Here is a 14,047-nt window from a genome sequence, read left to right on the forward strand (position 1 = left end):
ACACACTTTATAAAATGCATACTACATACATGTAGGCCTATACATGTATATGATTAATTATGAAGTCATTCCCATGTTTGGCAGTGTTTGCATTAGTTTGTATTGTAATCTACCATATCATGTCAGTATCTGAAATAGCATTTACCCACTTTATTTTGGAGGGCGCAGGTTAGAAGCTGAAAATAACACCAATCTTTATAATAATGAGTGTACAGTTTACATAAAAACAGCAATTAATGGAAGTGACATTGTATTGCTGGTCATTGAAGAGCTGGTGCAATTCTCACATCTTTTGTTACTCCCTGAGAGTTTTCATTTAGATCATTATTTGGTCACACATGAGCCGAGCAAGTGTGAAGACTACAGTACATTTATGTGCACATACAATGTACAAGGCGTGTACTGTACATCTTTCCATAGCCTTTAATATCAATAATGACATTGCAACTTGAATGGATAGTGTAATGTTTCATTTTCCTGGTTTCTGTTGATCAATCAACACTATCCAATGGCAAAATACTGAGTCAGTGGTCACATACAACTGTAAGAGACATGTAGGTTAAAAGCAGAATTCTCACCTTTATATTGTAGTTTAAGAATGTTGTATTGATGTTTTAAACTTTAACCTTAAACTTCAAACTTTCTGTCCTTTCTTTAATATTAGATTTGATCTTTCAATTTTGCAGAAGCCTTGTAAATTTGATTGTCAAGAAGTGAAATGTGATTTCATTTTTATGGATGTTGAATCTAAAGTTGTTTTTTATGCCTCCGCCACGAAGTGGTGCCGGAGGCATTATGTTTTCGGGTTGTCCGTCCGTCCGTCCGTCCTTCCGTCCGTCCGTCCGTCCGTCCGTCCGTCCGTCCTTCCGTCCGTCCTTCCGTCCGTCCTTCCGTCCGTCCGTAATGAATTTTGTGGACAGGGTAACTACCAAAACCTTTTGAGGTATCCTAATGAAACTTGGCATGTATGTGTATTAGGGGGTGAAGTTGTGCCTATCAACTTTTGGGTGCACATGCTCAAGGTCAAAGGTCAAAAGGTCAAGGTCAAATGCTTAAAATTTTACTATTTCCCCCATATCTATGCAATGCCTGAAGATATTTTCTTGAAACTTAGTGTATACATGTACTACCCAATTAAGATTCTCTGGTGAAAGTTTGGGGTCATGAGGTCAAAAGGTCAAAGGTCAAAAGGTCAAGTAAAATGTTAAAATTTCACTTTTTTTCTCTGTATCTTGGAACTTGTTCAAGGTATCTTCATGGAACATAGTGTATATGCATCTACTGACTGGCAGTGGTTATCTAGGGAATTTAGGGTTCATGGGGTCAAAGGTCAGGGGTCAAAGGTCAAGGGCAATACTTCAAAATCTTACTATTTTCCTTATATTTATGCAATGCCAGCAGGATATATTTTTTTTAAAACTTGATGTATGCATGTCTAACCCAATAGAGATTCGCTGGGATTTTTTTTTTTGCCAAGAAGGTCAAAGGTCAAAAGGTCAAAGATCAAGTGAAAGTGCTGAACTTACTTTTTTCTCCATATCTCGGAAGTGGCTCAAGTTATCTTGAAACTTAGTACATGCTGAATTTATGTATGTTCTGCCTGACAGTGCTTCTCTTATAAATCAAAGGCCTGATGAAAATGATAACAATTTACTGTTCAATACAGAAATTGCGCTTTTTCTCCATACCTTGAAAATTACTCAGTGCATAAACTTATGAAATGGTCAAAGTCAAGTTAAAGTTCTTAAATCCCCAAATACATGCTCTCCTATTCATCCAATTAAACATAGGTCAAGGAAGGTAAACATTCAATACATTTGTGACAAACATGTCATTTTAATAATTTGCCAATTTTGTGAAAATGTAATCACACATTGTCCACATGTACTACTGAGTATAGACCTATTAGGAGAATCATGCATTATGGCGGAGGCATACCAGTCGCCATAGCGACATTTCTAGTTTTTTCATGTCTACTGTACACCCTGAAAGGCTTTTAAAATTATTTTGCCACCATTTAAACATCGTCGCTTGAACAAATCACTTTCCATACAAGCCAAACACTTACAAATCTCCAAGTTTTGCACGCCTAAACAATGTCAAGAGCATGAGTCGGTCATCCATTTCCAGGCCTCATGTGGATGTATTTTTGAACCATAGGGTGGAAACAGTTTATCTTTGTTTTCGCATGCCATGCACGTACACTGTAAGGGGCAAAACATCGCAAGGGGTTGGAGAAGGAAAAAAAAGAAAAGAAAAGAAAAACCAATTTTTGTATGATACTTGATAGTGAGCTGTTTTTGTTTGTTTCTGAAATTTATTTTTGTGTGTGTGTCCTCCACACCCAAGAATTGCTGTACCATGGTATTAATCTTTGAAGTGCATCATGAATATTGCAGTATAGTTTTTTTTTTTTTAAAGCTATTGATTTTGGATGTTTTTGCTCAGGCTTGTTCTTATGTGTAGTATTTGCTGGGTAGTATCCGATACCTTGACCGTCTAACAATAGATTCAACAGGTGGCATAGATGCATATTTTCTTTTTATACCCCCCCCCCCCCCCCCACACACACACATAGTGTGAAGGGGGTATTATAGGAATCACCATGATGTTGGTCGGGCGGGCGGTCGGTCTGTTGCAAAATCTTCCGTCGCGAACTCTTCCTACAGTTTTGAAGCAATTTAAATGAAACTTAGAGCAAATGATGATATTGAGGTATAGATGTGCAAGACATGTTTTTTTGTGTTTGTCGGACAATGCGTTGCCATGGTAACCATAATTTTACCAAAACCTTGTGGATTGAATAACTTCCATAGTATTTAAGCAATCAATTTCAAAATGGTATCTTTGATGATCTATAGGTGTAGTTATGCAAGACACTCTTTGTGTTTGTACTTGACAAAGCGTTGCCATGGTAACCACATGTTTTCTTCAAAATCTTGTGGAGTGGACAACTTCCACAGTTTTGAAGCAATTGAAATCAAATTTGGTAGGCATTATGGCCGTGAGGCATAGATGTAAAACACATAATTTTTGTGTTTGTCCGACAAAGCGTTGCCATTGTTGTCGGACAATGTGTTGCCATGGTAACCATAATTTTACCAAAATGGATCAAATAACTTCCATAGTACTTAAGCAATCAATTTCAAAATTGGTATCTATGATGATCTATAGGTGTAGTTATACAAGACACTCTTTGTGTTTGTACTTGACAAAGCGTTGCCATGGTAACCGCATGTTTTCTTTGAAATCTTGTGGAGTGAACAACTTCCACAGTTTTGAAGCAGTTGAAATCAAATTTGGTAGGCATTATGGCCTTGAGGCATAGATGTGGAACAAATAATTTTTGTGTTTGTCGGACAAAGCGTTGTTATGGTAACTATGATTTAATACCAAAACCTTGTGGATTGAATAACTTCCACATTATTCAAGCAATTAAGGTCAAATTTAGTATGTATGATGATCGGGAGGTGTAGTTTTGCAAGGCACCAATGTGTTAATATAAGAAAAATATGTTGCCATGGTAACCACTCATTTTTGTATCAAATTGAACCATTTAATCTATGAAGGTGAAATTTGGTGTGTATGATGCTCTTTATGTGTAAGTGTAGTTTTGCAAAATGTCCTTTGTATTTGTATCGGACAATGCATTGCCATGGTAACCGCATGTTGTTTTTTTTTAATCCTATGGAGTGAACTTCTTCAACAGTTTTCAAGCAATTGAAACCAAATTTGGTAGGCATTATGGCCCTGAGGTATAGATGTGGAACACATAATTTTTGTGTTTGTCACACAAACCATTGCCATGTTAACCACAATTTTACCAAAACCTTGAGATCAAATAACTTTTCCATCGTTCAAGCAATTAAAGTCAAATTTAATGTATCATGATCTAGAAGTGTAGTTTTGCACAACACCAATGTGTTTGTTTAAGGAAAATGTGTTGCCATGGTAACCACTCATTTTTGTGTCAAAATAAACCATTCAAGCTATGAAGGTCAAATTTGGTGTGTATGATGGTCTTTAAGTGTAGTGATGTTGGGGGAAAGCATGTTTCCATTTGCTGTAAGTTTTATACTCCGTGTCAACTCTGTAATTGTACAGTAAACTAAAATCTGTTTCCAATTCGACAAGTGCACAAACTTGGTATTAGCGTCATTGCCGTCATGACATCACATACTATTAAGCAACACTAGGGGCGGGGGTATTAACACCTTCAGTGATAATTCTACATGTAGTTTAATTTTTAGTGAGGAAAGGGGCTCACTGAGGAATGGAATAGGGCCCCTCTGCCCCTCTCAAAAATATGAGCTGAGGAAGGGGTACCACATCGTAGGGCCTCTCAGTTTGTTTGTTTGTTTGTTTTTTAACTACATATTATTTTTCATTAAATGTAATGATAATGATATTTTGATGTTCCATGATTCAGTGGTTTGCCAGACCATTAATTTACAAGTAATTACCTGTCATGCAAGTTAAAGGGATTGTTTAGTTTTGGTTGAGACCTAACTTCAGGTTTCTAACATTTTTTCATGAGATAATGAGAAACCTCATGAAATGTGAAAGAGCACATAATTCCTAGAGGAATTCAAAGTTTATTTGATGAAAAATGGTTTTGAAATGGCTGAGATAATGTATTATCCAAAACAGATTGATTCTAATCAGAGGTAGGACCCACCTTTTATTGTATTAGATCGCTATGTTTTACTTTATCTTTGGTTGTCTCGGCCATTCCAAAGCTGATTTTCATTGGATTAACTTTGAATTCCTCTTAGAATTGTATACTCTGTACTATGTCATAAGTGGTTCCTTGGTATCTCGCAAAGAGTTAAAAGCCCAGTCCTCATCTCCACCGATACTATCATCCCTTTAACCCGTTGAGGACGAGTCCCGAGTATGTACTCGGGCAGGTGTCTATGGGAAATGCGTGTTGTAGCAAAATCAGTCCATCCTCAACGGGTTAAAGATACAATTGTACCATATTGCAAAGCACCAGTTTGTGAGTTTGGAGCCCTCATTTTGTGTCTTTGTTCTTGTTATTTGTGCTGAAATCATCTCTTGTGAATTGATAGTATCAGAGGTAAAACTATTTGTACAAAGAAAATACATTGTATGTTTCAGGGGGTAAATTATGTGTGTACACAGTTGGTCCTGTGATATTCCATGCTGAATAGCTGAGCTTCATGTACATACAGATACTACCAAATAGATTTTCTCCCAGCTGTCATTCAAGCGTTATATACAGTGTGTCAAGGGAAATCTCCCCAAAGAAATGAGAGCTCTGTACCCCCAGGTGCCCTCATTTGTTGGGTATAATGACTTCACTCCCCATGCGGTATAAAGCCATTGGCAGATCCATGTTTTTGGCTATAACAAAAATGTTTCTCAAGTTACAATCAAAGGAGGATTGTGGGAATTCAACTTATTGTGTTCTTATGTTACATTGATATCAGAAGGGGTCGATGGTAAAAACATAGGCCTACCTAATGTTTTAATAGGAACATCCTTTTTTTTTGGGGGGGGGGAGAAGGAGTACCAATTAATGCTACACACTAGTATTCAAATGTAGTTAAAGAACTCCACAGTGTAATAAACTGTCAAGTGGTTCTGAACAATTTGAGAGATTGCAGACTTTCTTTTCTTCTGCAGTTAATCCTGTGTAGGAAAGCTACTGTAACATTTTCTGAAAAATACACCGTTATGAACCATTCCATACAGGTCTACAAAGAGCTTGATGATATTGTAAAACAAGCTTCGTGAGCTCTGTGCCATATGGGATACAATATCTATTGTAAAGTAGTGCTTTCGAGGTACACTTGTGTACGTGTACAAATATATGTATTATCTCCTTCCAATTTTCTTCAGGAAAACCCTTTTGCCTTTGTTAATTTATATCCATTTGAGGGCCTGGAGGATAAAAATGGTATTTTTAATTGACTTAATTATAAATATGACAGCATATGAATTGGGATTTTTTTTTTTTTTTATAATACCCTATATCAAAGCCTAATCATACCCGGAAATAAGACTTCAATGTGCAATGGCAGTGAAATTTTGAGACTGTGGTTCTCCAAGGTCTAAAATGTGGTCAAATAACTTGTGAGAGCGTGGAGTGTGTCCTGAATAAAGACCTGAGGCAGAATTCCTCACACCTGTCAACAATCACTAAATGGGAAAGGGTGAAAGGGCATTCTCTTCAAGGTCACACTATGACCTCTAACCTCCTTCTCCTCCCCCCCCCCCCCCCCCCCCATATCCGTGCATACTCCTCTGCAATAAAGAGAACATTGAGGGAATATTTTTTACACCTTTGCTGCCAAACAGGAGTGAAGGGAACATTGAGCAAACTTCTGTGTGTATTGATATGTGTGCCATACAGAGAAGGAAGATGGAAATTAAAGATTTTCTTTTTTCGTTGGTATTAAGTAATTGTTGTTTTTTAACTCACAACAGAAATCCAACACCTTGCAAAGTAGAAAATGGTTTATGTGCAAGCCTATAAAGTGCACTTGGTAAAGTGTTTTTGTACAGCCACAGTACAGTGTATGTATGCAAACAATCAAATTACATACAGCTGTAGGGCCTGTAGTGCCAGTGTTACATTTTATTCAGTTGAGGATGGTAGGCCTAACTGTTACACAATTTTTGTCCATCATCGCACTCATTGCCAATGAAATCTTGTCATGGAATTTTAGTTTGGTGGTTTTGAAAGGGTTAAGATGGTTAATGTCACTACCAGCACATGCAAAACATGCAAGGTGGTGTTTTATCACCCCTCAGAAAGATTGTAGACTGTGAAATACATTATGTATGTAAGCTAATACTGGTGATTATCATGTCAAGGATGATTTGTCGGTTGAAATCATATTCAAATAAAAATAGTCATAAAGGAAACAAAATGGGAAGGGGGGATATCTAGTAATAGATTCGAAAGTGACTCCCCCCCCCCCCCCCCCACCTCCATGGGACGGTGCTTTTCTATTATGTGATACTGAAGTACAATGGGCAGTTTGCCAGTTCAATATGACGTGTTACTGTTAACAGGCAAGCACATATTACTGTAGGCAGCCATGCATCGAGAGCATCGCTCATTCTCAAGTGAATACGACAGTCTAGACGTGTCTTTCCTGAGGCATTCGGGATGAATGCAGCACTGTGGAGAAGGAGGCTTACAGCCTGGCACATTCTCTCCCGCAAATGACTCCCTGAATTATGCACAGAATGTATTTCGCATTACGCACAACCTGAAGTAGGGTGCACTATACAGTTATGTGTTCCTGGCCATGTTAATAATACACATTCCAACCCCCATGTAAATTTTGAAAATCGCTGGAGAAAATGAATCATAAAATTCTGTTTGTATTCACACTGCATAATTAGGGAGAAGACACCAGCAACACGGTATAATGAGAATTTTAAGGATTTCAGCATTTTTTATTTGGCCTGTAGAGGTTTGATGAAGACATTACAAATTTGTAGGAGCGCATAATGATTATGATCATGATGGATGATGTTTTTGTTTTCGGGCAGTACCGAGTGGTTGCTGTCCACCCATCTTGTCCACTTAATAATTCACACGCATTTGGACATTCAGGTTGCAAATGTTCACATCATGGAGCCATGGTTCCTACCCTGCCCAGACCAGCTACCCTCCCCTCCCCCCCCCCCCCCCCCCCATCAGAAATTCCTATCTTGTCCATCTTGAAACCCGAAAATAACGCCCATCCTATTAATCACGAGAGAAGCTTGGAATCGAAGAGGACGTGAAATCCAATATACTCGGGATTGTAGGCATCAGTTTGTTTATTTCCTCATGTACCACTACCAGTGCAGTATGGCATTTGATGATGGGCGTACAAGTGTATGTTTGAATATTTCAACCTGTTGAAGACGAGTCCCAAGTATCCATGGGCTTGGGAAAATGGGAAATGCTTGTCAATTTAAGAACATCAGTCCGTCTACAGGTTAAAAGACCCTAGCTGACAGTGCACTACAACCAAAAGATAATGGCTTGCAACTAACTTGGTGTTGGGATGGTAAAAAAAAAAATGAGGACACTTGCATGATAAGTCGTACATGTACATTGTAAAAACTCCTCCTATCCCAAGTTCCTACCTTGGACAAGTATGAGAAAGATGTACATTGTACACTGTTTACATAACATTTGTAATACAACCCTGCCTAATTATCAAAACTGTTAATAAAGCCAACTGTAGAGCTGTTATGTGTCTTGATTTTTTATTTATATATTTTTGTAGGCACTTTTAAATACACATTGGAAAAGATGCACGAAGCTTTAAAATGCCCAAAACATAGCAAACAAACTGACCTCCCCTCCTCTAGTTCTTTCTCTCTAGATACACTATTTTTCACACACCTGTTGGTTCTGGAAATTGCCATTAAACTTTTGCAAAGCTTCCAGCAAAATGTAGACGATACAAAATCATTATGACTTTTACAAGTCAAACCAACTCAACTCTAATCTTATTTAAAGTATAATTCAACTTTTGAAATCAATACCATGACTATCAAATACACTATCCTACAATCACCTGGCCTTAAACCCGTTGAGGACGGACTGATTTTGCTACAACACGCATTTCCCATAGACACCTGCCCAAGTTTACTAGGGACTCGTCCTCAACGGGTTAATATCAAGGGCTGCTGTGACAGATTTGCCATTGTATTACCAACTTGTATACATTGAATGAACAGATTGTATACGTATTATAATGTCAGCAAAATCAATGAGCTATACTGATTTCATTCATTCACTTTTTTTTTAATTTTTGTTGTGGTTTATTGGAAAGGGAGGAAGGAAGAGAAAGAATGCACCCACTCTTGGAGCTTGTGGTTGTGTACATGTTGGCGGTAGTGGTGGTATTGATGTGGGCAGTGGAAGGTATGCTGTGTAGCATACTGTGGTTTCCTCATCACATTTTTTTGATTTATTTTTTTCTTAACCCATTGAGGACAGACTGATTTTGCTACAACACACATATCCCATAGACACCTGCCCGAGTATACTCGGGACTTGTCCTCGACGGGTTAAAATTGCATTCGTATTCAAATGAATGAAATCCACTGTAGGGCGTTAAAATGTATTCCCTTTATGATTCTCTGACTTCATTTGTCAAATGAAGACAGGTCACCATTGGAAGAAGGCTTCCACTGCAGAAAATACGAATAGCGATGAGAAATACACGCACTGCAATTTTCTCTCTTACTTGTATGTATGTCTCAGCTGATGTCCAGTCAGTAAGGTTGAAAGTATCATAGAGTGGAGCGCTTGCACCCCATCTTGAGTCGAAAATCAAACAGTCACTTTTCCATCTTGCCCCAGCCCTCGACATACATATGGAGGTGTGCAGTGAGATGTCGGGGCACTTTTGTGTGCGTTCGATGTTGTAGGACCAGATGTTAGGGCGTCATCTACCTGGATACAGTCCATGAAACCTTGGAGTTCATCACCAAAAAGAGAATTGTGCGAATATTAATACGAGGAGCTTGACTGGATCGTAATGTGATAATTAGCAACCTCTGGTGTCTTAAAAGTCTTTGTACAGCAAATTGTGTAAGTGTCACTACAGTATACAGCATGGAATATTCTGATTCAAGTTTTTTTGGTGTTTTTTTTTCCCCTTATATTCTTTGCAGCATCTTATCAGATACCATGGTGTATCCAGGGATATTGAAATCTAACTGTATCTAGTGTTTAGATGCATCAATTGGCATCTTATTTGCTGCAAGTGTCGGCAACCGCTTTTACTGGTGGAGGTTTTTTCCACCATCTAGGAAGTATCATCATTATGCATTCAGTTTTTGAGAATGTGAAACTATCTCCTAGATGTCTTGTGGACATGATGAGAATGAGGCACATCTGCTAATAATGCAATCTATTGATTGAATGTGCTCTGTGGTATCCCATGTACACATAGTCCAAAGTCTGCTTTGTAAAGATCAGTCAGTGAACTTTCAACAATGGCCTACTGAGTTCTGTTTATGTATTCTAGTTTGGCCCGTGTTTTGGTTTTGGTTTCGTTTTTAAAATGAAATGTATAAAGGTACCGTAACTATGGTGTGATACAATTTACTTTGTAGTTACCAGGTTGACGCTCGAATGTTCAGAGATCCTAATGATGATTGGTAAATTTTTATAGATTTAGAATGCAGGATGTACAAAATGTATGTCATGATGTTATTGTACATTTGATGCATATAACAGGACCCTGTTTTATGAAGACTTAAAATTGATTATAAAGTTGATTTCAACTGTAAGTCCATGGCAGACTGTGTGGTAAGGAAATCTAAAATCGATTTTATCTTTTGATAAAACGGGGCCCAGATCTTGTAGTTCATAACATGCATTATACATTTGCACTCACTGTACTCAGTAAGGGGTATGGATAAAGTGCATTATTTTCCCTCTCAACATCTTTTGAGTGTGTGTGTGTGTGTGTGTGTGTGTGTGTGTGTGTGTGATTGTACTCCCTATATTCCCAAAATCTATTTTGTAGCCTCTCAGTATAGTTATGCACCCTCAAATGGAACAAATGAATATGTTCAGTCAACAGGTTATACTGGTAAATGGTTTCCCATTTTCCCCAAATTATTCTGTTGATGCTGTTTTATCTTTAGCAATGCAAGGAGGTATGAATCATGTCATACAAGTTCATTTGCATCAACTTGACAAAGCAGTGTGTTATTTGTACTGTAAGTTTTCAAAGATCCAGAAAAATCATCCAACCTGTTTTCATGAATACTGACAGACCTTGATGTAATTGATTCAGTCAATATGAGTAGTGGTACATTATTCATGAATGCAAGTTTAATAGTGTTCCTGTGAAAATTGCTTTGTGCCATATTGGCATCATTCATTGGTAGCTATTCCTAGCTGATGGTAGAGCTGTGAAAGAAATGATACTTGTATTCCAGGAAGACATAATCTTTTTTTGTGGAAACAGGTGTATGTGATTACAAGTGCTGTATTACATATGATGTGTTTCCCTCCACCCCTCCCCCCCCCCCCCCCACATTACCAAACTTTGTAAAAGTGTATAAATTTATGACTAGGAAGAAGTTCAATCAATGTGGAACTTGCATTCATGTGTAAACAATATGCTACACAAATTATACAATTGATGCTCATGAGATCTTTTCTTTTTCCACTTTCATCTTCTGATGCAGGTTCTTAACCGTGGGAAGGCAGATGGAACGCTGAATCGTGGCAGGAGCATGAATTCAGTGGCGTCCCAGGGTGAGCTGGGGGGCACGGCCAGCAGCGGCAGTGGTGTCGTTGCCAAGGGGACAAAGCAGACTGTGCAGTCACTAACATGTCTGATCAGTGAGGCGGAACTCACACTCCACGAGAAGCTCGGCGACGGCTCGTTTGGCGTCGTCAGGAAAGGCGATTGGAAAACGCCGCGCGGCACGAAGGTAAGATTTCCTAGTCGCCCATTCTGCAAATTTCATCAAGTGTCAATACAGCCGCGGAATCATGAGTCACAAGTCTTCTTCTGAACCATGTAGAAAAACAGTAGAAGATGGCGGTGAAATTTTGTCATTACCTGTCTATATTTCGGTTACATGCATTTTCTTCTACTTCAGCATAAAAGAGAAAGATTTTGAAACCTTTGTCTGTATTCTATAATCAGGAATGAAAAGGAGCCAGAGCCAGATTTCTATTTCACCTTTAATATTTGTTAACATTTTTCGTTTCTATTTAAATATGACTTTGTCTTCTTTGAGACAATATGTCAAGTATTTTTTCATACTCGCAGCATTTTACTGTTTGCCTGAATACTATACATTGATTATACCTTGCTGTCTCTTGGCTCAAGCATGTTTATCAAATGAAATGGGAATTGTAAAACATCTGCATCATGGTATCTCCTTTCTCCCCCTTGTCTGTTCATTGCCAACCACAGGTGGAGGTCGCTGTAAAATGCCTGCGCAGCGACATGGTGAACCAGCCGGGGTTCTTTGAGGACTTTGTCAACGAGGTGAACGCCATGCACCTCCTGGACCACCCTCACCTTGTCCGCCTCTTTGGGGTGGTCCTCTCCACCCCTCTCATGATGGTGAGTCTCTGCTTATAACCATTACTCACCTGTTCAAAATAAGTACCAGTGGCAGATCGGTGAGGGGGGCACACCTGTATTTTGTTGAATATGAAAGAAAGGAAAAGAAATGAAAGAGAGCACCTGGCCAAAGTGGCACTAGAAATGTTTTTACAAACATAATTTCCACCCACAAACATCAGAACCCTAGCCCTAATAATAATTCGCACATCAAACTACTGAAAACCTGAAAACCTAACACAACCCTAACCCTACAAGCAAGTCCGTGGAGATAATATTAAAGACTGGAGCAATTATCGCATTGGCAAATGTTGTGTATCTGCTGTCTAAATGGTCTACATTAATGCTGGTCTGTGATTGGTCATAATGCAGTCACGTGAATAATGCAGTAAGGCTCGAAGTTGTGGTATTGCAATCAGTGATGTCACATCAGGTAGTATATCACTGTTAAATGAGGAATGTTTGCATGCATTTTGATTTTGTGAATTTCGCGAGAGCAAAGATTGGCACGCGAGTTAAAATGCACAGGAAAATTTTTGTCGACACTATTTGCATCAGTGTTTGATGTCTGGAATTATGACATTTTTAAATCAAGTTTCTCTTTAAAAACAAATAAACAAATGAAAATATAGAACATATAAATGCTATGTAATTCAGCAAACATGCACTTCATTCATAATAGTTTATTGACCTGAACCAGCGAGTGCAGTTTTTAAGTAGTATCAATCAAATGCAAATCAAGCATGTCTTGGAAATGGTTTGAATATAATGCACATTTGTTTCAGTGTTCAGTTTCCCGCCCACATGGCATTTCCACTTTCACAGACACACACGGATCACATTTGTCACTGTCGTTTCCTCTTTCCGTGTTATTTCTATCAAAACAGACTTCTGCTGCTTCAATAGATACTCCTCTCTTATATTTAAAGACACTCTACAAATGACATTTAGGTGCAATTGTTATCAATATTTACAATGTAAAGAGGATCGTGTGATTGTGCAAACAGGCCAAAACCGCAACAAGACAGAAAGCATTATAATCTATGTTAAGTAATTACTGCGATGATCCATCCGGCTACTGTCGATGAATCATTTGCCTGGTTTATGGAGTAAAAGATAAGATAGGCAAGGAGTGCATGGCGTTTGATGTGCTGGCACGCATTCACAATGCCAACAATCCCCCTGTTCAGACGCAAGCCAGTTTATACCAAAACTTGATAAAGAAATGACGTATAATGAATCATCGTATGGCCGACAGACCGTTCAGACGCTAATCTCGACTGATCTGGAAAACGTTAATGTGCAGTTTCCCAATGCGCATGCTGTTATGGTCATGAGTGACAGCTATGGGGTCATCTTTCGCCCAGTTATACCATTCTACGGTCGCCATACTTTCATACGCACAATGGGCACGATGGAATACTGATTCCGTTATTGAGTTCTAGTTTGAAACGATGCTCTGACCATTGTTTCGTTATATGTCATTTCGTTATACAATATGTACATCGTTTCGTTAGTCATCGTTCAGACGTATTCATTGTATAGCTATGCCGTTCTGGTATAGCTATACCATTCTAGTATAAATTTTTTGCGTCTGAACACCCTGTATGAAACAGAATATTGTCAAGGGCTTGAGTCGGTGCGGGGGATAGGGCAGGAGTAGGTACGGGGATAGGGCTGGAGTCAGTGCGGGGGATAAGACTGGGTATTGGAAACTAGTTGTAGGAAGTTTGTGGTTTCCTCCCTGTCCACTTGACTGTTGGATCCGGCAGAAGGAAGGAGTCTGTTTCACCTCAGGAAGTCATATAGAGTCAATGCTTTTATCTTTGCCTTAAAGGGATCGTATAGTTTTGGTTGAGATCTAACTTCAGGTTTCTGTCATTTTGGGTTTTTTTGTGAGATGATGAGAAACCCCTTGTAAAAGATGAAAGAGCATGTAATTTCAAGAGGAATTAAACGTTTATTTG

General features: G+C 38.6%; 1 protein-coding gene across 1 annotated transcript in view; it reads left to right on the forward strand.

Moving 5' to 3' along the window:
• Window positions 1-14,047, forward strand: part of LOC139735388 (uncharacterized) — a 67,563-nt gene that overhangs the window by 16,409 nt on the left and 37,107 nt on the right. Inside the window, exons 2-3 of the mRNA XM_071646137.1 lie at window positions 11,188-11,436; window positions 11,928-12,080. Of these exons, the coding sequence (XP_071502238.1) occupies window positions 11,188-11,436; window positions 11,928-12,080 (402 nt within the window). The remainder of the gene's footprint in view (window positions 1-11,187; window positions 11,437-11,927; window positions 12,081-14,047) is intronic.

Source organism: Diadema antillarum, unplaced genomic scaffold (genome assembly GCF_040938485.1).
Source record: "Diadema antillarum isolate AM-2024a unplaced genomic scaffold, OU_Dant_1.0 seq00000574_RagTag, whole genome shotgun sequence".
Taxonomy (NCBI): domain Eukaryota; kingdom Metazoa; phylum Echinodermata; class Echinoidea; order Diadematoida; family Diadematidae; genus Diadema; species Diadema antillarum.